The 23537-nt window shown below is 39.6% G+C and overlaps 1 protein-coding gene across 6 annotated transcripts in view; it reads left to right on the top strand.

Annotated features, from left to right (window-relative positions):
- The window catches only part of atp10d (ATPase phospholipid transporting 10D), a 45947-nt gene that overhangs the window by 14860 nt on the left and 7550 nt on the right, over window positions 1–23537 (top strand). For 4 of the 6 annotated variants that reach the window (XM_053620901.1, XM_053620900.1, XM_053620903.1 and 1 more), the window contains exons 4-21: window positions 3559–3763; window positions 3895–3980; window positions 5297–5403; window positions 5561–5692; window positions 5855–5967; window positions 7144–7396; window positions 9534–9730; window positions 9835–10011; window positions 10235–10805; window positions 11770–11867; window positions 12089–12215; window positions 13809–13993; window positions 14116–14410; window positions 15074–15150; window positions 17350–17475; window positions 17590–17790; window positions 19416–19496; window positions 22727–22831. In XM_053620901.1, the coding sequence (XP_053476876.1) occupies window positions 3559–3763; window positions 3895–3980; window positions 5297–5403; window positions 5561–5692; window positions 5855–5967; window positions 7144–7396; window positions 9534–9730; window positions 9835–10011; window positions 10235–10805; window positions 11770–11867; window positions 12089–12215; window positions 13809–13993; window positions 14116–14410; window positions 15074–15150; window positions 17350–17475; window positions 17590–17790; window positions 19416–19496; window positions 22727–22831 (3136 nt within the window). Of the gene's footprint in view, window positions 1–1576; window positions 2288–3558; window positions 3764–3894; window positions 3981–5296; window positions 5404–5560; window positions 5693–5854; window positions 5968–7143; window positions 7397–9533; window positions 9731–9834; window positions 10012–10234; window positions 10806–11769; window positions 11868–12088; window positions 12216–13808; window positions 13994–14115; window positions 14411–15073; window positions 15151–17349; window positions 17476–17589; window positions 17791–19415; window positions 19497–22726; window positions 22832–23537 lie in introns of those variants that run through there. The other 2 variants (XM_053620905.1, XM_053620902.1) reach the window with 2 other exon arrangements.

A 23537-nucleotide genomic window follows, 5' to 3' on the forward strand; every position in this document is an offset into this window, starting at 1 on the left:
CACATCCTGCTACTTGTCATGTTCCTCAAACCATTCTTGAACAATTTTTGCAGTGTGACAGGGTGCATTATCCTGCTGAAAGAGGATACTGCCATTCGGGAATACCGTTGCCATAAAGGGGTGTACTTGGTCTGCAACAATGCTTTGGTAGGTGGTACGTGTCAAAGTTACAGCCACATGAATGCCAGGACCCAAGGTTTCCCAGCAGAACATTTCCCAGAGCATCACACCACCTCTGCCAGCTTGCCTTCTTCATATAGTACATCCTAGTGCCATGTCTTCCCCAGATAAGCGACACACGCACCCGGCCGTCCACATGATGATGTAAAAGAAAACGTGGTTCATCAGACCAGGTACCTTCTTCCAATGCTTCATGTGCCCATTGTAGGTGCTTTCTGTGGTGGACAGGGGTCAGCATAGGCACTCTGACTGGTCTGCGGGTACACAGCCTCTTACCTGTCTATTATAGCCAGCAGTTTGTGCTACAGTAGCTTTTCTGTGGGGATCAGACCAGGCGGGCTAGCCTTCACTCCCCATATGTCTCAGTGAGCCTTGGGTACCCATGGCCCTGTCTGTGGTTCACCAGTTGTCCTTCCTTGGACCAATTTTGGTAGGTACTAACCACTGCATACCGGGAACACCCCACAAAACCTGTGGTTTTGGAGATGCTCTGACCCAGTTGTCCAGCCATCACAATTTGGCCCTTGTCAGAGTCACTCAGATCCTTACGCTTGCCCATTTTTCCTGCAACCAACACATCAACTTTGAGAACTGACTGTTGACTTGTTGCCTAATATAACCCACCCCTTGCCAGGTGCTAGTGTAATGAGATAATCAATGTTATTCATGTTACCTGTGAGTGGTTTTAATGTTATGGCTGATCAGTGTATGTCCATACACAGCACATTATTTCTCTGCTTTAGGGGAGTTTGTAAACTGTTTCCATAGTCTATTTCTTAGGGTTCACCCACCATGTAGACACTTGGGTCCTACCAGTACAGCACACAAAGTTTTGAGAGGTAGGTTGAGACCTTCAATCAAGTGCAAGCCTCTAGCAACACTTTTAGACACTAGACAAGACTTCATTTTAAGCCAATATACTCAAAATTAAAAATCTTGAGTATCATGTACAGAGTGTCATGGTTGTGAGCTTGGGTTATTGTCTGCATGGAGTTTCTGTGCATTTTGTGTTTACTCCAGGTTCTCTGGCTTTCTCCCATCTCTAAATGCCAATAGGTGGATTGGCTAAGATAAATTAGCCTCAAGTGTAAATGAGTGTGTGAATGTCTGTGTGCATTGTACCCTGCGATGGACTGGCATCCTATCCAGGCTGAATTCCCATCTCACACCCTGTGTTCTTGGGAATGGCTTCAGGTCCACAGTGACCCTGACCAGAATAAATTAATTACTGGAGTTACTGAAAATTATTGAGTATTAATGTAATTAATATGCTGGATTTATACAAAATATACTATCCCCTTTTCAATAAAATGTAATATTAACTGCCATTATTGTATTAATTGTTATAATTGTACGTTTTAACTGTTAAATTACTGATATTATTTTTGTACAGTGATCACCCTGTTCTTTTATACGTCTCACTTGTGATATACAGTTAGTAACTCTCATAGCTGTGGACCTCTTAGCAACCAGCAGGTTGCATACTACAATGAGTTTCCCGTTTATCAGTTATTGAAAGCATGTCTCTATGCGGGCTGGTTTATGGCCCCTCAATTTGTGTATTTTAGCCTTATCATTAGGTGTGGCAGATATATACATCACACACATGCTCTCTTAGGAAGAACTGAGTACCGCAGTGCAAGCGTTGGAGCTTAAATTGATCAAAAGCTGGGGGGAAATGGTTCAAATTTATTAATAATAACTAAATGTCCAGAGCTTATATGCCTGGACTTTTCTGTCTGGAATTTAACATGCCAAGATACGCAAAGGCTAAGAAGAGGAGGTTGGTGGTCCCAAACTGGATTGAAAAAGCTGAGGGTCGGCACCGGACATACTGCGGGAATAAGATAAGGACCACAAAGTACACTTTCCTCTCCTTTATCCCCAAAAACCTGTTTGAACAGCTTCACCGCTTTGCCAACATCTATTTTATTTTTCTGGCTTCGTTAAATTTCGTGCCTATCGTGAACGCGTTTCAGCCCGAGATTGGAGTAATACCTATTTTTCTGGTAATGTCAATCACGGCAATAAAGGACCTATGGGAGGATCAGCGAAGAAGAATATCTGACCGGCAGGCCAACAACCTGCCATGTAAATTGTATAACAGGTGAACAAACGTGCAGACAAACTGGATGCTAATCCAAAGATAGGAAAAGCCATCTTCGACTAACTATACAACTTATTTGAGCGTATGCACCTTCAGTGCAGTTAGTGTCCAGTCGATTTACATAAATGAGCAAAATGAAATGATGCTTTGCTCATATTATTTCTGTTTACTTTTATTTTTTAATTTTCACTTTCACAGTGTTACAGTATTCAGTTATTCTCGTATGCTTCTGGTTTAAAACCTTGATGTTTTTCTCAGTTGGGCTTGTTTTAATTCTTTTAATTCTTTTCTACTAAATGCAGTCTCTTAAAGCTGTTATTTATTGATAAGGATTGCACACGTATGTAAGAAACCCTGAAAGCTATTTTCCTGCCCAAGTTAAAGGTGTAAATAATTGAGCTGTAATTTATGGCTTTCTGTTGTTAGTCTTGGCCTAGTGATGTGCTCATATCCTTTTATCTTACTTCTGTTTTTTTCCCCCCTCAATGGGTAGGTTGTTTTTCAGTTTGGCATTGTTCTGATTAACAGAGGTGCTGGCCATTTCAGATTAAATACAGTGAAACAATTTACTGTACAATTTTCACATGTGGAACTTTTGAATATGATGTGTTATTGTTTAAGACCACATTTCAGGGGTTCTATGATCATGATAGTGAGACTTGAGTTAATGGTTAATCCACAACATAGTCTTTATAGCACTGACATGTTTTTTTTTGTGTGCAGATATCCAAGGTACAGGTGCACTAAACCTGAATCAGGCCCTGTTTTGTGTTTGTGTTTTTGCCTCTGAGAATACAGTGCAGCATTCTATACTGGTACACAAATAATCACAGTCACAGTGTGTACATGTCCTTCTCCCAACACAAAAACCTGATGTATAAACAAAAGGGTTGAATGCATTTCAATCACAGTTACTAAATTAAACATTAAAGTCGGCTGTATGTTTATACATAATTAGTATACATGCAGTCATGTGGAAAAAGAAAATGTCCCTCCTTCAATTATATGTTTTTAGTTTTCAGGGCCTAACACCTTCATTTTTGTCTTCTGTAGCCATTCAGAAGTCAATTTCTGGGTTTTAAGTTGAACGGATGAATGATGATTTGTTTATTGAAGCAGCTATTACACATGGGGTGGTGCAGATATGTATGTTTGTGCTCTAGAATTCAAATATGTTTAATGTTTTTTTTTTGTTGTTGTTTTACGTTACCGTAAAAAAAAATATTTCTGACTTCCACTTCTCATGCTTTAAATATTTCTTTGTGTTGCAGTAAACAGCAGTGCTACGTGGAGAGGCGCTGGGCTGATGTGTGTGTGGGTGATGTGGTGCATTTGTGCTGTAATGAGATCATTCCCGCTGACCTGGTGCTGCTCCACTCATCCGACCCAAATGGAGTGTGTCACATCGAAACTGCCAACTTGGACGGAGAAACCAATCTGAAACAGAGACAGGTGGTCAAAGACCTACCACAACAAGTGAGCCATCACCCTTAGTGTTTGCTTCTCCTTTTTAATGGTAATGACTTTATCAAAATGTCAAAAGAAATATAAGCACAATAACTGTGTGTGTGTGTGTGTGTGTGTGTGTGCACGCGCTTCTGCCTCAGGGATCGGAATTTACTCCAGAGAACTTCAGCAGCCGCATTGAGTGTGAAACCCCCAATGATGATCTGAGACGTTTTAGAGGCTACATGTGAGTGTGGCTTAACGACTGAAATTTCAGAGAAGTGTGGAGTTTGGGGGAAAACCGTCAGATTTTGCTGTGACTGAATTCTGCCAAAAGGCCAAAAGAAAAGACAAACAATTGGGTTTTGACCAAAATTTGTTTTTGCTGCTTTTAACAACATCCTAATCTTACCTAGGCTTTCTTCAAAGATCATGTTGGATTAGAAGCCCAGTTTAACAAGAATAGGCAGTAAAAACCATCAGTCTGCATATGTGAAAGATATCTAGAGCCTTGCTAGTTAGGTGTGACTTCCTCATACAGTGAATACATGCCATTCACTGGTCAACTATTTCGATAGCTACGTGCCATAATGAAAGCATAACAGTTTAGGTTATAATCAGATACCGACTGTCAAAATGCCTGTAGTGCACACTGTCTTATAATCAGCACAACTTATAATCAGATAAAAAGTGCTTATACACTCTGATGCCAGCAGACAAAGTTTTCAAAATGTTTGGATTAGGCGTTTGATTTGATTAAAAAAAATAAATAAATTATAGCCTGTCATTTCATGAGTATATTAAAGCAGGTTAAGGTAATTACAGTTGAGATCATATAGAAATGACATGAAACTACTAAAGACTCACAAAATTAGTGCTAATAATGATTTCTAATCATGTAATCGGAGGTGGCGGCGGATACGGTTTTCTTGGAGTAGAGTTGAATTGCTAGCAGAAAATAAGTGCAATTTACCACACTGACCACAGCAAAATAAAACGAACAAACAACATAGGAAACTCGATACCTAGCTGAATCAAGTGAACAAGTGCGCTAATATTAGCTAGCTACCTGTTGAGCCACTGAAATGTCTTACCTGTTCAGCAGGAAAAAAAAGCCATCTCTCCATCAGTCTTCAGTCCCTTCAGAGTTGTCTCCACCTATTGAAAGCCATGCTGATATTTATTCACGTTTTAGCACGGGCTCTGTCGCTTTCCCTTTATGACTGCAGGCTCTACGCAGTTCAAGGTTTCTGTCAACAGTGATTGCGTTTAGAACTATCCAGATTAAAATGTAATTCTAAGCGACTCTTGTAAGAACAAGCTACAAACACTCCACCATCCTCATGCAACCACGCAAAGACCAATTTCCCACCAAATCCAACCCGACAGCTCAAATTATAAATCATTATTTTAAGTTTACCATTGCGAATCAGGGTAAGGTAACGAGACAGTTTTGAACACTGATTTTTACGTACTTGCTCAATAATTGATTTTTGGTCATTTTTAACCAAAAAAATGTTAGATACTGCAGCTTTAACAAATACTGTGTGCGTGTGTTTTCAGGGAGCACCCTGATAAAGTACGGGTGGGATTACATAGTGAAAATCTCTTGTTGAGGAGCTGTACAGTGAGGAACACTGAGACTGTGATTGGCATTGTGGTCTATGCAGGTACAGCGCATCAAGTAAACACACAATTCATTATGCTGACAAGGACATAAACACTTCTTTACGTACAATGGGAAACATGGATTATTTAAATGGCTGAAAATGTTTGACTGTTTGTGTGTGTGTGTGTGTGTGTGTGTGTGTGTGTGTGTGTGTGTAGGTCATGAGACAAAAGCAATGCAGAATAACAGTGGCCCACGCTATAAGCGAAGTAATCTGGAGCGCAAACTCAACATAGACATTATTTGGAGTGTAGTCTTACTACTGCTCTTGTGCATTACTGCTGCTGTGGGTAAGAACAAGCACACATACACACAATCACACACATATCTAATACATACTCTGCATCAGCTAAATCAACAGAGTGTGGACAAATTATATCAAGGTGATGTTACTTCTTGAAATCTACTTCTTGAAATCTTGTTAAAAAATGGTTGATGTTGCTGTTAATTAGGCCATGGTGTGTGGTTGAGCAGCCTGAAGGATCCGATCTTTATGATCTCAGATGGCACACACCCAGCTCTTGCTGGCTTCTACATGTTCTGGACCATGATCATTGTTCTGCAGGTGTGTATTTGTAACAATACACAAACACTTATTCACCTGTTCGCACTGTCTGCATGTCTTCATCTGCTTCTTACCCCGTTTTCACACAGGCTATAGGAAATACGGTGCTTCGAATTATGGATGCTTCAAGTAACCATCCATAGTAATTCTGTTTGTTTATACATCAATGTCTTTTACACCACTGATTTTGTGGAGTTTTGCATGTTTTCCCCATGTCCGTGTGGTTTTCTCTGGGTTCTCCAGTTTCTTCCCACTTACAAATACATTCTAGTAGGTGGATTTGCTAGATTGTCCCAAAGTGTGAACGAGTGTGTGTGTGTGTGTGTGTGTGTGAGAGAGAGAGAGAGAGAATGTATGCGTGTGTGTGCATGGTGCCCTGTATTCCCACCTCATGCCCTGACCAGAATAAATTAAAAAGGTCAGTAATTAAATTAATGTCTAATAAACATCTTTAAAGCGCACCTATTAGGTTTCGAAACGTGCCTAATTTTGTTTTAAAGGTCTCATACAATAGATTTACATGCATCCAAGGTCAAAAAACACTTTAATGTGCTCATAATTTAAATTGCAGCATTACCTGTTACTTGTTAAATGATCCGCTCTAAAGGATTCATTCTAAACTCCTCCCTTCAGAGGGTATACTCTGCTCTGATTGGTCAGGTGCCCCAGTCTGTTGTGATTGGTTTACCGCTGTCAGCGAGCAGCTAATGAAGACCAGAGGTGGGGCTTTTTGTTACAAACCTACGTAGGTTAGTACAGGAAGTAAGTCTGGAATTACTAACGACTCGTTTCAGCTGTTCAGAATCGGTTCCTTCTTTTGAGAGTCAATAACTCAGTTTGTCGTGCGCTTTGATTTTTGAAACTTTGCAGACTTTTTACCTTCACAAACAGCTCTATAACACACTACATGAAAGGTCATGTTTGAAAAACCATAATAGGTGCACTTTAAATTAATTTTTTTTTTTTTTTTTAATCCAGTAGATTTCACAATATCATGATCAACACAATGTAATAAACTAGCATTCCTTGTTTGGAAAAAGTCCACCGTGTAGTTTTCTTCTGCTTACATGTCTGATCCGCTCCTCATACTGTGTGAAACAAGGCTTATCCAACTGAACAGAAGTCTCGGGTTCCCACCTACTCCCATGTTCATCTCACTGTGCCTCTGTGTTACAGGTTCTCATTCCCATTTCTCTGTACGTGTCTATAGAAGTAGTGAAATTAGGGCAGATCTATTTTATCCAGAATGATCTGGATCTATATGATGCCAGGCTGGATACTGGTATACAGTGCAGGGCACTGAATATCACTGAGGACCTGGGACAGATCCAGTACTTGTTCTCAGATAAGACAGGAACCCTGACAGAAAATCGCATGCTGTTTCGTCGGTGCACTGTCGCCGGCAAGGAGTACCCTCATAATGAGCATGGTGAGTTTTGCCCTGCACTTATCCCATTCTGATTTGACAACAAACGTGTCCATGCGGCTGTGCTTTTGTCTGAGCTTGTTAAACTACCTCAACTACTTTTCTTCTCTGGTTTGTTTATACTACAAATGAGTTGTACTAGCGCTGTCCAACATTTAAAAATGCTATTTTAATTGCATTAGAATATGCTTTATTGATTTTAAATTTGTACATTTAGGGCACGTCAACTTTCTTTTACCAAATTGGAAAACACTCTTTGGTCTGGGCTGCTGTAGTCGTTCTATTACTGAGACCACAACACTTCTGTTTAATAGTGACAAGAGGAACTGTTAAGTGATGCAGTCATGTTTACAGATATATAATTAGTTTGCTCATTGTGGATTAAAGTAAACATGCTGCATGCCCATTGGCAGTAAAAAAAAGAGTTCAAGACCACATAGTGAAATAGCTGTGGCTTGGAAATGCCTGACTGTATGTAAGTCAGATTGTCAAGTGGACAAAAACTTCAAAAATGTTTTGAATACAAGTGCCACAAATGTAACTCGGCGAGTCAGGTATATGTTACATAAAGGTATTTTCTGTATATAATATGCTGTGCAAGTCAACCACTAATTATTTAATTATTTATTATGTCTAATTATTGGTGGTGGCTTGGCGGTTAAGGCTCTGGGTTACTGATCGGAAGGTCAGGAGCTCAAGCCCCAGCACTGCCAGGCTGCCACTGTTGGGCCCTTGAGCAAGGCCCTTAAGCCTCTCTGCTCCAGGGGTGCTGTATCATGGCTGATCCTGCGCTCTGACCCTTAGCTTCCTAACATGCTGGGATATGCAAAGAGAAGAATGTGCATATTCACTGTGCATATGTATATGTGATCAATAAAGACTCATTATTATCATTATCATTAAAACCTGGGTTAAAGATGAAGCATCTTGTGATGGTACAATAACACAGAACCTGTCATTTTCAACACAAAATCTCACACCACCTCTAAAAAAACAAACATTTTCAAATGACTGTCCTTATTTTCACATGTTAACAACACACACTTGGCAGCATCTGCATTTAAACAAGACAACAGAGAACAAATGAACAGACTATGGAACAGAAGAGAAAGTGTGGGTAGAGAGAGAGTGTTTGTGTGTTTGTGTGTGTGTGCGCGTGTGTGCTTATGTGTGTGTGTGTGTGTGTCCTGCCTCCGTGGACACGCTCGCATCTTCCTGCTTCCATCTTCCCATTGTCTATCAGGACTGAGGCACTAAAAAAGTGAGCGGTTGTTGCATCCGCATTCAGACCATTGCAGCATGTCGTGAGACTTGAGACCTCATTTTAAGTGATATAAACAAATTATTAAAACTACATATATTCATTAACATTTAACAGTAACAGAGGAATGGCAAGTTAAACCTACTCTTAAAAGTTAGTTTTTTTCCCCGAAAAGTTACTCAAGTAAACGTAAGGAAGTAAATATATAGCATTACTACCCACCTCTAGTTATAGGAATTTTTACTTAATATACCTCTATCATACAAAAATACTACTTTACTATGTACCAATAAACTGGGATTTTCACAGACGGCTGCAGGTAGAGTTCACACAGCATGCTGTTAAAAACATCCAGTGAGCAGCAGTTCTGTAGTCAGAAATGCCATGTTGTTGAGAGGTCAAAAGAGAATGGCCAGACTGTTTTAAGCTGACAAGAAGGCCACAGAAGCTCAAATATCTATTCCTTACAGCCATGGTGAGCAGAAAATCATCTCCAAGCACAACATCATGAACCATGAGGCAGATGGGCTACAACTGTCTTGTCAGCCAAGAAGAGTAATCAGTGGCTACAAACCAAAACTGGACATGTGGTCTTTTTCCAATCAGGCACCATTCTGTGTAAACACTAGAGACAGTTGTGTTTGAAACTCTTAGGAGATTAACAGTTTCTGAAATGCTCAAAAATGGACAAAGTCATTGAGGCTGAAGCTCTTGATTGGCTGTTCAGATAACTGCATGAATGAACAGGGGTATGGGTGTTCCTATTAAATTAACTTGGGGAGTCCAGTAGTGTGTATTGTGAATTAGGCCCTGAAGAATGAATCTTAATTGAACTGTGCGTGTGTGCGTGCACGTGTGCTTTGTGTGTGTGTCTTCCAGCACAAGCTATGGAGCAGTATGAGGAGCAGGTTGCTGGCCGACCTGAGCGCACACTCGCATTGCGTTCTAGCTCCAGGAAGTCTCTCAGCTGCAACCGCAGTTCCTTATCCCTCAACACCCTCACTGCTGCTTCTGACACACACTCGCCACATAGCACACTCCATCATCATGTAGCTGGGGCTTTTAGCAGCGCCATGGTAAGTACTGGAAAACTGAAACAGAAGCAACACATCTTTTTTTTTTTTCATGTGTGTTTGATTGTGTTGCTATTTGAATATGATTTCATATAAATCTTTCTCAGGAGTGTGCAGTGATTCCAGATGTGAAGCTGCATGAAAAGCTGCAAGCACTTTCATTTCCTCAGTGCTCTTCTATTAAGTATGATACTGCAGATCTCTCACAAATCCTAGACTTCTTCCTTGCCCTGGCTGTCTGCAACTCTGTGGTGGTTTCCTCCCCCAGTCAGCCACGTCATGTGGTACGAACCGCACAATACACTTCACAGTACACCTTCTCTATTATTCTCTGGTAAATCACTTCCTCTTGTGTTACCTGTGCCAACAGCTACGGTTTAGCCATATCATTTACAGATTTTCAGCGCTAGAGATTGAGTAATGGTAGTGTTTTTAGTTATTCCATTTAGTGTACATAACTTATAATATGACTTGTGAACTTCAGTTGTGCTTGTGTGATTGCCTTAGGTGAAGACACCAGTGGCTCGCACTCCTTTACGCTCTCTGGAGGAGATGAAGACTCTGCTGCAGAAACTGAGTCGCCCTCGCTTTTCACTGTCCCCCACTGAGAACTCTGACAGCCCTTCTGGTAACACCAGGAAGTTATTTTCTCTCAGTCGTCACAGTCACTCTACGCCTCCACATATACCTACACACTCTCCATCACCCAGCTCTGCCATCACGCCTCAACAGCAGCACCACACAGAGGTCCTCGACCAAGACTACGATGAAGATGATAAAGAAGAAGATAACGATGATAAAGAAGAGGAGTTGCTATATGAGGCAGAGAGCCCAGATGAGGCTGCACTGGTACAGGCTGCGAGGGCGTATGGCTGCACTCTGCTGGGCAGGTCCCCGGAGCAACTGCTGGTTGCCCTGCCAGGCACCGGGCCACTCACTGTGCCGCTGCTTCACCTACTGCCCTTCCACTCTGCCCGCAAAAGAATGTCAGTAGTGGTACGTCATCCACTCACCAGCCAGGTGGTACTCTACACCAAAGGAGCTGACAGTGTCATTATGGAACTGGCTGGGACATCAGGTGTGTGATTCCATCAGTCTTTCTGTGCCAGTGTCTATGGGTGTCTCCAGTCAGTAATCAGCATTGACTGAGAATCTTTTTGAACTAGCTGTTAGTTACTGATTTAAACATGAATTGTACAGTATAGTGCTTTACACTCCATGTGGTAGCTCTATTACAGGAACTCCCACCCTTCAACAAAAAGAACTTGGTAAAGATGGTTAAATTTAAAAAAAAAAAAGTCATATTCTTACATTAACGCAGGTGCAGATATAGAGCACTGTTGTCTATCTCTGTGACCGTCCTTACTGATTTTTCACCAGTGTTATCCTTTAACTTTCTCATAAATGTTAATCTATTACTCTTACCAAAATTAAGATAATATACAGAATATATGAGTTATTGTGGATTAGCTACATGAAGGTATTTGTGAAAGCAGCGGTTTGGGATTGATTCTCTGGACTGATCATGATGTATACTGATGAATCACTGATGATGGTCAAGAAGGCTGGTGTCAAGCCTTTTCACAACTTTTTAGGAGAAACAACTTTACGTTATTGTGCCCAAAGGATGTACTTATGCCATTTCTTTAGACATTAAACATGATTTCAAATCCGTGTTTGAAACCTCAATTTATCTGTGTCGGGTTTACGTGTCTCCTCATTCAAGTTGATAGGCAATTGGTCTTTTATAATTGGACATGACTGCTCAAGAGAGTTGCCAAGATGGCGGCAACAACAAAGTTGTTTATTACTAAGAAGTTGAGCAAATGCTTGACAACGCCAACTGTCTTTACCGTCATCAGTGATCATCATGATTATCAGAGAAGAGAGTAGTCTTAATTGCAAAATGTCTGCATTCACTGAAAGAACTTATAGACCATTGTTTAGTACTGCATCTTGGGCTTTTTTATAATGCTAACATAATGTTAATACAGTACTCTTGGGGCTGTTGTGACACTGTTTGAATGATGTGTGTTTTCCAGACAATGGTGATAATTCTAGAGAGATCATGATGCGAACACAGCGACACCTAAATGACTATGCCAAGGAAGGCCTGCGAACACTCTGTGTTGCAAAAAGAGTATGTATTCTACTTTTTTCACTTCCCCTCTCCACTACTTTGAATGGCCAGCACTTTAAAAAAAAAAAAAAAAGGGGAAATGAGATTCACGGTTTGGTGTTTAGTCACAATTGATCTAAAAATTTTACCTTTTAATTGTGTTAAAAACTGGTATTGAAGAATATATTCCCTTTTCTTTGTTCCTGTTCTCGGTAATATGGAAGTTTGTTGTCGATTGGCAGGTCCTGCAGGAGGCGGAGTATAAGGCATGGCTAACTGAACATACTGTTGCTGAAACCAGTATTGAAAACAGGGAAGAACTACTTTTAGAATCCGCTCAGAGATTGGAAACTAACCTTACATTATTAGGTAAGGCACTGAAGTGATTTCATTAAAAAAAAAGGCTGAAAAGGACTTTCTTAATCTGTTCTTCGTCTTTCTGTTACTAAACCTGTATATAAGAAGGTTAAATATTGGCTCAGTTATTTTCAACACTTTTTGTTATATTTTATAAATACCACCTTATTGCCCACAAGCTGTCAATTGCCTGCCAGTACAGAAAGCTCCACCTCCAGCAGTATTGTTCAGATGAAAACTTTGTGCCAGATTATGTAGGCTGTCTTAGCCTTGTGTTTTGGAACATGTCTTTGGAGGGAAAACTGAAGAAAAAGGATGCAATTGTTGTTTTTTTATGCGTCTAACTCAGTGTTTCTTAATTTTGGGTCATGGAGTACCACTAGGGGGCGTGGTGACTTAGTGGTTAGCACGTTTGCCTCGCACCTCCGGGGTTGGGGGTTCAAATCCCACTCTGTGTGCGCCCCATGTGTGTGGAGTGTACATGTTCTTCCTGTGCTTTTGGGATTTCCTCCGGGTACTCCCGTTTCCTCCCCAGTTCAAAAACATGTGTTGTAGGTGGATTTCAGAATTGTCTGTGTGAATGGGTGTGAAATTGTGCCCTGTGATGGATTGGCACCCTATGCCCCGAGATCCCTGTGATAGGCTCCAGGCTCCCACGTGACCCTGTGTAGGATAAGTGGTACAGAGGATGGATGGAGTACCACTGCTATACAGTAGACCACACAAACTCACAGAGCAGGGCTGTCAAGTGTTGAAGTGCATAGTGTGTCAAAATCGCCTATCTTCTGTTGTATCGCTCATTACAGAGATTTTAAACTCTCTGTGAGCAACATCAGCACAGGCAGTGTGTGTCAGGAACTTCATGAAACGGGTTTCCATGGCCAAGCAGCAGCACACAAGCCTAAGATTGGTGTAAAGCATGCCACAACTGGACTCAGTGGAACCGTGTTCTCTGGAGTGATGAATCACACTTCACTATAAGGCAGTCTAGTCTGGTGGGTGCATTTGGGCTTGGCAGATGCCAGGAAAATGCTACCTACCAGAATGCATAATGCCAACATTAAAGTTTGGTGGAGGTAGGATAATGGTCTGGGGCTGATTTTCAAGTTTGGGTTTGAGTTCCTTTGAAGCTTAATGTTAATGCTACGGCATGCAGAAACATTTTAGACTTTGTAGAATTGTACGCTCTCAATTTTGCGGCAGTAGTTTCCTGTTCCAGCGAGACTGTACCCATGTGTACAAAGGAAGTTCCATAAAGACACAACTTTGATGAGTTTGGTGTGGAGGAACTCGAGTAACCTGCCTCAATGACTCACAAATGCTCTTTTGACTAAATGAGCACAAATTCCCACAGACCCATGACAAAATCTTGTAGAAAGCCCTCCCAGAAGAGCAAAGGCTGTTATAGCCACATAGGGGTGGCCAATTAATGCCATTGGTTTTAGAATGGGAACGTCCACTAAGCTCATATAGATGTAATGGTCAGATGTCTACATACTTTTGGCCATATAATGTATAAGATTATACTTGTAATTGAAATGGCTGTTATTTCTTAAATAATTTTTTTTTTACTTCTGGCACCATCACAAACCTTTCTGTCTTCAGGGGCGACAGGTATAGTGGATCGATTACAGGAAGATGTTCCAGAGACCATTGAAGCTTTACAGAAGGCAGGGATTAAAGTATGGGTGCTCACAGGGGACAAACAAGAGACCGCCATTAACATCGCATGTGCCTGTAAACTCTTACAAGCGACTGACCAGTTACTTACTGCCAACTGTGACAGCAAGGTGAGGCAATAATTAGATCTCTTGAGTATTCAAAAAGTATACAGTTTGTTCAGCTTACTAAATTTCCTTTATGAACATAACTATAGTGTAAATATCTTGTGTATGTTTCTTTCCTCTCACAGGAAGCATGTGAAGCTCGGCTTTTAGAACTCCAGCAGGAGATCAAAGTCGCTAAAGACAAAGGGTTGTCTGATTTTGATGTGGCTATGTCTCAGGATGATGCTGGCATCTCCGGCTTTACACTAGTGATTGATGGCCGTACGTTAGACTTTGCCCTGCAGAAGGAGTTACAGAAAGTATTCCTGGATGTAACAGTCAGCTGCCGATCGGTCATATGCTGCAGATCTACCCCCCTGCAAAAGAGCCAAGTAGTTCGACTTGTTGGTGACTCACTGGGGGTCATGACCCTCGCTATAGGTCAGTGTGTGTTCCATGAAAGTGTTGAACTAATTGGTTTGACTATTTAAGTTAGAGTACAGGTTCAGCCACAGTGTGTTTCCTGAATTTTTTTTCGGAGACCACACTGCTATCTCCATGATCATGTCATGAGTATCAAACTGAAATGCACTATATGGCTTGTGTTTATATGGTTTGTAGACACCAGACCATCACGCCCATATGTGGGTCTTCCCAAAACTGTTGCCACAGTGAAAAGTTGGAAGCACACTTTGTATATGGATGTCTTTGTATGCTGTAGCATCACATTTTCCCTTGAATGTTATTTATAGCAGCAAAGTGGGGACTAAATCTGGAAGGGGATGTTCAAAAACCACATGAAGGTGTGATGGTCAAGTGTCCACAAACCTTTGGCCATATAGTTTATTTTAATCACAATTTTAGCAGTGTTTGTTGTTTATAAAACTAAAGTACATAATCCCAGTCAGTAGAATGTTGCACCAGGCAATGCTGTGAATATTGGATATACATTTATTCAGTCCTTGAAGATTAATAATAAGTTAACAGAAGAATGGACATTACCGTGTATTTCATTACATCTGAAATATCAGATTGTGTTTGTGTGTCAATTGCTGTAATGTGCTAAATCGTGTGTGTGTGTGTGTGTGTGTGTGTGGTATTCAGGTGATGGAGCAAATGATGTCAGTATGATTCAGGTGGCAGATGTGGGTGTTGGGATCTCAGGTCAGGAAGGCATGCAGGTATGCTTGTTCACGCCTCCCATTCTTCTTTTTTTCTCTCTGCTCTCCTGTGCTCTAGTTACAGGAGTTACTGGGGAGTCAGATTTCAGCATTGACCTCAATATAGAGGCAACATCTGTATAACCTCTGGAGACTTGAAATTGATACACACTATGCTTGTTGGTAATGGAAACAGCTTCCCACTCAGGTCCAAACTCATAAATCCTTTAGTCATGAGCTCATCAGACTGCTCCTTGGACAGTTTATGAATCATTGATAGCAGTGGAATGTGTGTGTGTGTGTGTGTGTGTGTGTGTGTGTGTGTGTGTGTGTGTGTGTGTGTGTGAGTGAGTATCTTTAGTATTGAAGAAGCACTGGTCCATTGTTTAAGGATATTCAAATTTTTTTATTCGTTAGGACGTTAGGATTAGGTTACTGTCATAATGTAAATTAGGAATAATTTTGTGCTTTACTGCTTCTGCCAGTTGCACATGTATATCTAATAATGTGAAATAATATAATATAATGATATAAATGATGACTTGGTTGTGTAGGTGAAAAGGAAGTAAAATTATTTAAGATTGGTCCAGATTTCTCACCACAAGTTTTGATGAACAAATCTTGATTGTTTTGGTGTATTTCCTTAATAGGCTACTGTTATATACATCTCTGAAAATCAGTATCAGTTGATACACTCCAAAATTAAAAGTACATCAAAGTTGCTTATTTTAGTAAATGGACTCCTTTTTGAATTTTGAGTCAGACTGAGGTTCAGACACACCGTTTGCATTCCCCAGTGGAGGACTGATTAACAGTGAAGTATACACAATTACTAGCATAAACAGAGTAGGGGAGGTTTCCAGGTCTCCAGGTTTCTTCTTCATGCAGATTCAACCACTCTTCTGGCATTCTTTGTAGTGGTTTAAATTGTACTCCTAGGCCATTTAAATCATTTTCTTATGTATCAAAAAAGAAAATTTGTTCTACAGTACAATTCATTTGAATAGTTTAAAATCAAATATTCAAGGGTACATTAAAACACTGTAACATTAGAATGCGCTTTCCATTTCTTGTACATCTTCACAAATAGAAAAGAAACAGTCAGTACGTTTACATGGACGACAATAATCCGATATTAACCCGATTAAGACAATACCCTGATTAAGAAACTACCCTGTAAACAGCGATTATTGATTACCTTAATCCGGCTAAAGTCATACTCGAACTAAACACAAGTCGAATTAAGACATGTGGAGTATTCCTATTTTTGTTGCGTTATCGACGTGTATTACAGACATGTACACACCTTAATCACACTATTAACATTGTGTGAGAGTAACATTTTGCGACAGGACACACACAGGCATACTTACTGACTATATAGTAGGTAAGTACACGGTTTCGGATGCAGCCCATTTTTTCAAGTAGTCATCTATTAGCACGTATAGCATGACAAATAATTAACTGCACTTGAAGCTGTAAGGGAAATTACTCTTTTTCATTCTCATGTGAGGATAATGCCTAAGAAGGCCATGTCATGTCACTGAGATCAGTAGAGAATGTTTATCTGCTTACAGAGACACAGACATATTCTTCTGTTCAAGGTTCGTCTAAACATCTTCCAAGATCCTAAAACAAAGCCTGTTCGAACTGCCTCAAACTGCTTCTTATCGGTACACAGAATTATGTCATGCTCTTTGTTTCATATATATAGTAGTGGTTTAGTACAAGGACTCCAGAGCGCTCTCATTATTCTATCCTGCTTTATTCTATCCTGTATTAACCATCTTTCTGTAATAAACCCTTTTTCCTTCAGAGGACGAGTCTGCGAGTGTTGTCTAATTTCCACGACAAAGCTTTCGTAAAATTGAAAATGAAAAACCCAAAACTGTATACGGTACCAGAATGAAGACTAACTGTATGTTGATGCATGAAATTCTGGAGGAAACGTCGGACAGTGTGGCGTGGGGACGTAATGATGTGTGACTTTAATCGATCTATGTTCTATAACATGTAAAACGGGAACATGAAAGGAGTATTCTAAACGTGACTCATGTAAACACCTTAATCACAATATTGTCTTATTCAGAATAAGGTCATTAGATTACTGTCGTCCATGTAAACGTAGTCAATATGAATGAGTGTGCATTACCTACTGAAAGTTTTGTATAGAGTAAGTAATGGAACATTATGTGCCTGGTTCTGTTATGTGCTCTCAAGGCTGTGATGTCCAGTGATTTTGCCATCTCCAGATTTAAATATCTGAGAAAACTCTTGCTGGTTCATGGGCACTGGTGCTACACACGACTAGCTAACATGATCCTGTACTTCTTTTATAAGAATGTTGTGAGTATCAAGTAACACACATGTACACACAGATTTTTCTAGCAGAACAGAACACAAAACCGCTTTTTAAACATAAAGCAATGATTAATTAAATTCTGTACTTTCTCTCTGTAGATGTTTGTGAATCTGCTGTTCTGGTTCCAGTTATTCTGTGGTTTCTCAGGAAGCACTATGAGTAATTCTTGGGTGCTCATCTTCTTTAACCTGCTGTTTACGTCAATTCCACCGCTGCTGTATGGCGTGCTGGATAAAGACGTGTCTTCTGACACACTCCTGTCCCTACCACAGCTTTATAAAGCTGGACAGAACTCTCAGGTGGGGAAGTATCCTGGCAGTCATCTTGCTGATCTGCTGCTACACTCTTTATGCTTTTGTTCAATGCAGCATTTTAGATGTAGGGATTGTTTTCTGGCCACTCACATTGCAATTGACTTTTTTTTTCTATCTTTTTATTCAGGTTGGATGAATATGTTGAGACTGAAAATTATTTGAATGCCCCTTAGTTTTCATATACAGTGGTGCTTAAAAGTTTGTGGGATTTTCTATATATCTGCATAAATATGACCTAAAACATCATCAGATTTTCACACAAGTCCAAAAAGTAGACAAAGAGAACCCGATTAAACGAACAAGACAAAAATATTATACTTGCTCATTCATTTATCCAATATTACATATTAATATTAGGGATGCACCAAATGTTCGGCAACCGAAATTATTCGGCCAAAAATAGCAAAAAAAAAAAAAAAAAAGGATTTTTGGTGTTCGGCCGAATAAGTGAAAATGCTGAATAGATTTGACCGAACAATGACGTGTTTGATGATGCGACCAAATAGCCTAGCAACCAGACTGAGATGCGCGAATGTCACGACCTCGATGAGGGGGCGCCCGCATGCACAAGCTATGTGCACGTGCTACGTGCTCTTCGGATGTTTACTTTTTTGTTTCTGTTCTGGAGTATTCTGTCACGTCGCGAGACGTAAGGGAGTAGAGTATGGAAGCAGGTAAAGATGTATTTATTTAAGGGCAGGCGGACAAATCCAAATCGTAATCCAAAAAACGTAGTCAAGACAGGTAAAGGGAACCAGAGTCGCAGTCACAGAAAACAGGGTCAAAACAAGAAACATGAACTAGTACTATGGACTGGGAGCGGAAAAACCAGCGGGGACTAAATGAACTAATCTATAGTTTAAGCTAACTAAATCTATCAAGGGACATCTATATCTAACTATACTATATCCACTATAATACTCCTCGAGGTGTACAGGGACGCGAGCGGTATATATCCCCAATATTATCAGACGAATAGAACCATTTTTTGCACTCTTGTCAATGCAATTTTTAATGCACTTTTTTGTTGTAGGCTACAGAGTGTTCCATTCTTTCAGCAGTCAGTTATAGGCTTAACATAGGCTATTCAAGGGGGCTCAAAGATGACCACATAAAAATCTTTTTATTTTACTCATTTATTTATTTAAAGTTATATTGTGCCTTGTTGGTAGCCTATGCCTGCTGGAATTAAAAAAAATGTTCAGTGTTAAATAAATAGTTCGGAATTGTAGTTTTTGTAATTGACTTTTTTTTCTTTGAAAAGCACATTTTGACTATTTAATTTATGCAGTGGTGAAAAAAAGGCGAAATAAATGGAAAAAACGCCAAAAAACGTGTTCGGTTTCGGCTTTCGGCCAAGTTTTTCATCATATTCGGTTTCGGCTTCGGCCAAGAATTTTCATTTCAGTGCATCCCTAATCAATATTATTATATTTATGCAGTCATATTGAAAATACTAAAGGCTTCACAAACCTTCCGTGTAATAAAACCATTATTAATCAGTCTATCCTACCTTGAAGCTCTGAAATCATACAACCTTTATCTTTATCAATTAACCTTTTTTTCTGTTTTGGGTTTACAATATGCTCATGTCTTCTCTTTGCTTGCAGGCCTACCTCCCCTCCACCTTCTGGCTGAACATGGTGGATGCTTTTTACCAAAGCCTGGTCTGCTTCTTTATTCCATATTGTGTGAGTTCATCTTGACGTCCACTACACTGTCTACATATTTTCATAACACTCTTCTTTGCAAATTTTAACTCACCTCTGTAAATATTTGAATATATACAATCATGTGAAAAAAAATAAGAATACACCATGGAAATCGTTGGCTTTTTTGACATATTTAGACAAGCAAACATTTGATCCTCTTCGAAACAGTGCCTGTTAATAACGTTGATATACTTGAACAAAACAACAAGGAAAATTAGCTTTTAAAATGATTTATTCAACAGATGAATAGATGTGATTTTTCTGTGGAAAAAGTAAGTACACCCTTGGCCTCAGAAACTAGTGGATGCCCTCTTTAGCAGAAATAACCTCTTGTTGGTGTTCTGCATAATTGTCCACCAGGCTGCTGGATTCATTTGACCACTGTTCCAAGCAATATTCTTTCAGATGTTTGAGGGTTTTCTTGCATCTACTGCCTGTTTCAATGCCCCCCCAACAAACACCCCCCCCCTTAACAATGGGATTCAAATCCAGCCTTTGACTAGGCCATTCCATAACCCTCCATTTCTTCTTTTTGAGCCATTCCTTGGTGGATTTGCTAGTGTGCTTAGGATCATTATAATTCTGAAAGGTCCACTTTCAGTTCAACTTCAATTTTTGGACAGATGGCCTCACATTATCATCAAGCACTCTTTGATATGATGCATAATTCATAGTCGAATCAATGAATGCAAGCTGTCCAGTCCCTGCGGCAGCAACGCAACCCCAAACCATAACATTTCCAGCATTGTGCTTCACAGTTGGTATGAGGTGCTTCTCCTGAAAAGCTGTCTTTGGTCAGCACCAAACATGTCTGCTGTTACTGTGGCCAAACAGCTCTAACTTTAATTCATCTGTCCAGAGCACATTATTCCAAAAGGTCTGGTCTTTGCCTATATGCTGATTAGCAAACTGTATTCTTGCTCTAATGTTATTTTTATACAGCAAAGGCTTTTTCCTGGCATGCCTCCCACGCAGGTCAGGTCAAAAATCTCTTTCTGATTGTAGAAGCATGCACTTTGACACCAACAGTTGCAAGACTTACTATCAGATCCTGTGATTAATTTTGGGGGTTCTTGGAGACTTCTTTGTGCATCAGATGGTCTGCTCTTGGGCTGAATTTGCTGGGACGGCCAGTCCTGGATAAATAGGCAGTCATTTGAAATCTATGCCATTTGTAGATGATTTTCCTTAGAGTGGAACAATGAATTTCAAATTATTTGGAGATCTTTTAAAATCCCTTGCCAGACTCATGCATCCACAGCCTTTTTTTCTGAAGGCTTTACAGAACTCTTTAGATCTTGGCATGATGGCACCACACACCTCAATAACAAAGGGAACACCAGACACTAGATATGAGAGGGGTATACATAAGACAGGTTCCACCTGCACTAACTAAGCAGGTTCTAATCACTGGCACCCAGTCTTCAACACCTGATTCTAATTTTATGGATTTGAAGGCTTGATAAATGTAGGGGTGTACTTACATTTTCCATGCAACTGATCTGTTTTTTTTTGTTGTTGTTGTTAATTTAAATTGTGAAAATTACTACAAAATGTCAATTTTATGTCATTTGATATCATGTATCACCTTTATTAATAGGCACTGTTTCAAAGAGGATCAAATGTTTGCTTGTCCAAATATGTTAAAAAAAAAAAAAAAACAACCAAAAAAAAACAATTTCTATGAGGTGTACTTATTTTTTCACATGACTGTATCAGAATAACTCAACAACAAATCTTAATTTAAGGCTGTCCATTTCCTGGCCAAGTGTGTTCCCATCATTTAAAACTACTAGGGAAAGTAGTAGTAGTTCTCTAGAGCTCATCAGGTGGGACGTAATGATAGACATCACACCCATATGTGTTTGTTGAACATATTATTATTATTATTATTATTATTATTATTATTAACACATTTATTCCCTTTTTGCTGCTATAATAACCTCTACTCTTCTGGGAAGGCTTTCCATTAGATTTTGGAGCGTGGCTCTTGCCCATTCAGGCACAAAAGCAATAGTATAGTCAGGCACTGATGTTGGGTGAAGAGGCCTGGGGCACAGTCAGAGTTCCAGTTCAAGCCATGGTGTTCAGTGGGGTTGAGGTCAGGACTGTGTGCATGACACTCAAGTTCTTCCACACCAACCTTGGCAAACCATGTCTTCATGGACCTCTCTTTGAGCACATGGGCATTGTCATGTTGGAACAAGTTTGGGCCCCTTATTTACACTGACTGGAAATTGTAATGCTACAGCATACAAGGATTTCATATACAATTGTGTTCTTCCAACTTTGTGCCAAAGTTTTGGGGAAGAACCACTTATGGGTGTGATGGTCAGCTGTCCACAAACTTTTTTGAAATTTTAAAACTAGTAGAGCTGGAAGAAGAAGTATGTTTTGCTCCCACAAAAAGTGAGGAAAATGGTTAGAGAGGCAAGAAAGGATCATGGTAGAAAATTTGCAGAGGAATAGCATAGCATGTCATGCCAATATGCTAACACTCCATGCCAGCTCTTTGCATGGTGTGCCAGAAGAAAGCCTGGGTTTTGGTGTAAACAGAAGGATGGTTATGCATGGCTAAAACACAACAAATTCATTTAACTGTAAAGTGCATGTTTGTTTATGTTTTGTTTTACCATCATTTGAAGTATACCACCAGATTTTGTAAAATACTATTCCAAAAATAAAAACATCATAAAAGTAGAAATAAAAAGTTCAAATGTGTGAGAGACATGCCACAGTGTGAAGTAATGACCGTGGCTGAACCTCAAATTATGTGCTGTGCATGAGGACAAATGAGCACATCATAAATTTAATTCAGTAAAGGAAACTTTGGCAAAAAGTCACTACACTTCTGATGTTTTTTGTGTCGTAGAGAAGTGATTCCAGTCAGAAACATCAATCTGTAAGATTCAGTGACAATCGTGTTAGAACAATCTAACAATCTAACAGTCTGCACTGTTTCAATGAGCCCCACTCATGTCAAGAGGTATAACCAAATTCAGCAGGAGTAGTTGAGTACAGCATGGATCGTATGTATATGGAAATAGCAACAAAATGCAGGATGAGATAAGTTGTGTTGCACTGTCTAGTGGAAAAATGGGATTAGTTACGGACCATGTTTTCTCATCAATTTGTTGCCAGGTACAGTATTTGTTATAACACATGATGTTAATATTCTTATTTATTTATGTGTTGTGTGTCTTTATCAGACGTACGCAGGTTCAGACATTGATCTGTTCTCTTTTGGTTCTCCAATCAATGGTTCAGCTCTTCTCATCATCCTTCTGCACCAGGTCATAGAGAGTCACACACTGGTGAGCCACTCAAAAATATTGTAGAATCGATCAAAATGATTCTTTAATGGATTACATTATTTTTAATGGCAAGTGTATAATATATATGCATTCCTCCTGTCACCAAATAATACCATATTCTCTGCACAGAGATAAAAGTAGGGCATTTGTAATGCTGGTTAACTGTGTGTGTGTATGTGTGTATATATATATATATATATATATATATATATATATATATATATATATATATATATATATATATATAAATATATAAATTTTGATATAAATATATATATTAGTAGCATGGGTGACATTTGGCTCTCGAGTTGGGGCGGGGGGGGGCAAGAAAAAAATTAAGAGTCTTTTTGTACCTGTCTCAGCAAAATATTCACAGAAATTTTACGAATTTAAGTATCAAAACAACAGCATACCTTAGTGAAGAGCTAAACGGCGACCACCAGGCATGGCATCAAAGCAATTAATTGTTTTATCCAAATCCACATGAATGGCCTGTTCAATGTTTAGTACTGCAATGTCCAAGAGTCTCTCATGTATGGTGTTTCTCATATATGTTTTCAGTCGACACAAGCAAGAAAAATTCTTTCACACGATGCAGTGTTCATTGGCACAATCAAGAATAACTTAGAGGTTGCCAACGTTTAAAAGACTGTGGACTAGCTTTGACTCTCTGAACAGTGACAGTCGTTGTTCAAAACTCGCTTCT

The sequence above is a fragment of the Ictalurus furcatus genome, chromosome 3 (genome assembly GCF_023375685.1).
Source record: "Ictalurus furcatus strain D&B chromosome 3, Billie_1.0, whole genome shotgun sequence".
Taxonomy (NCBI): domain Eukaryota; kingdom Metazoa; phylum Chordata; class Actinopteri; order Siluriformes; family Ictaluridae; genus Ictalurus; species Ictalurus furcatus.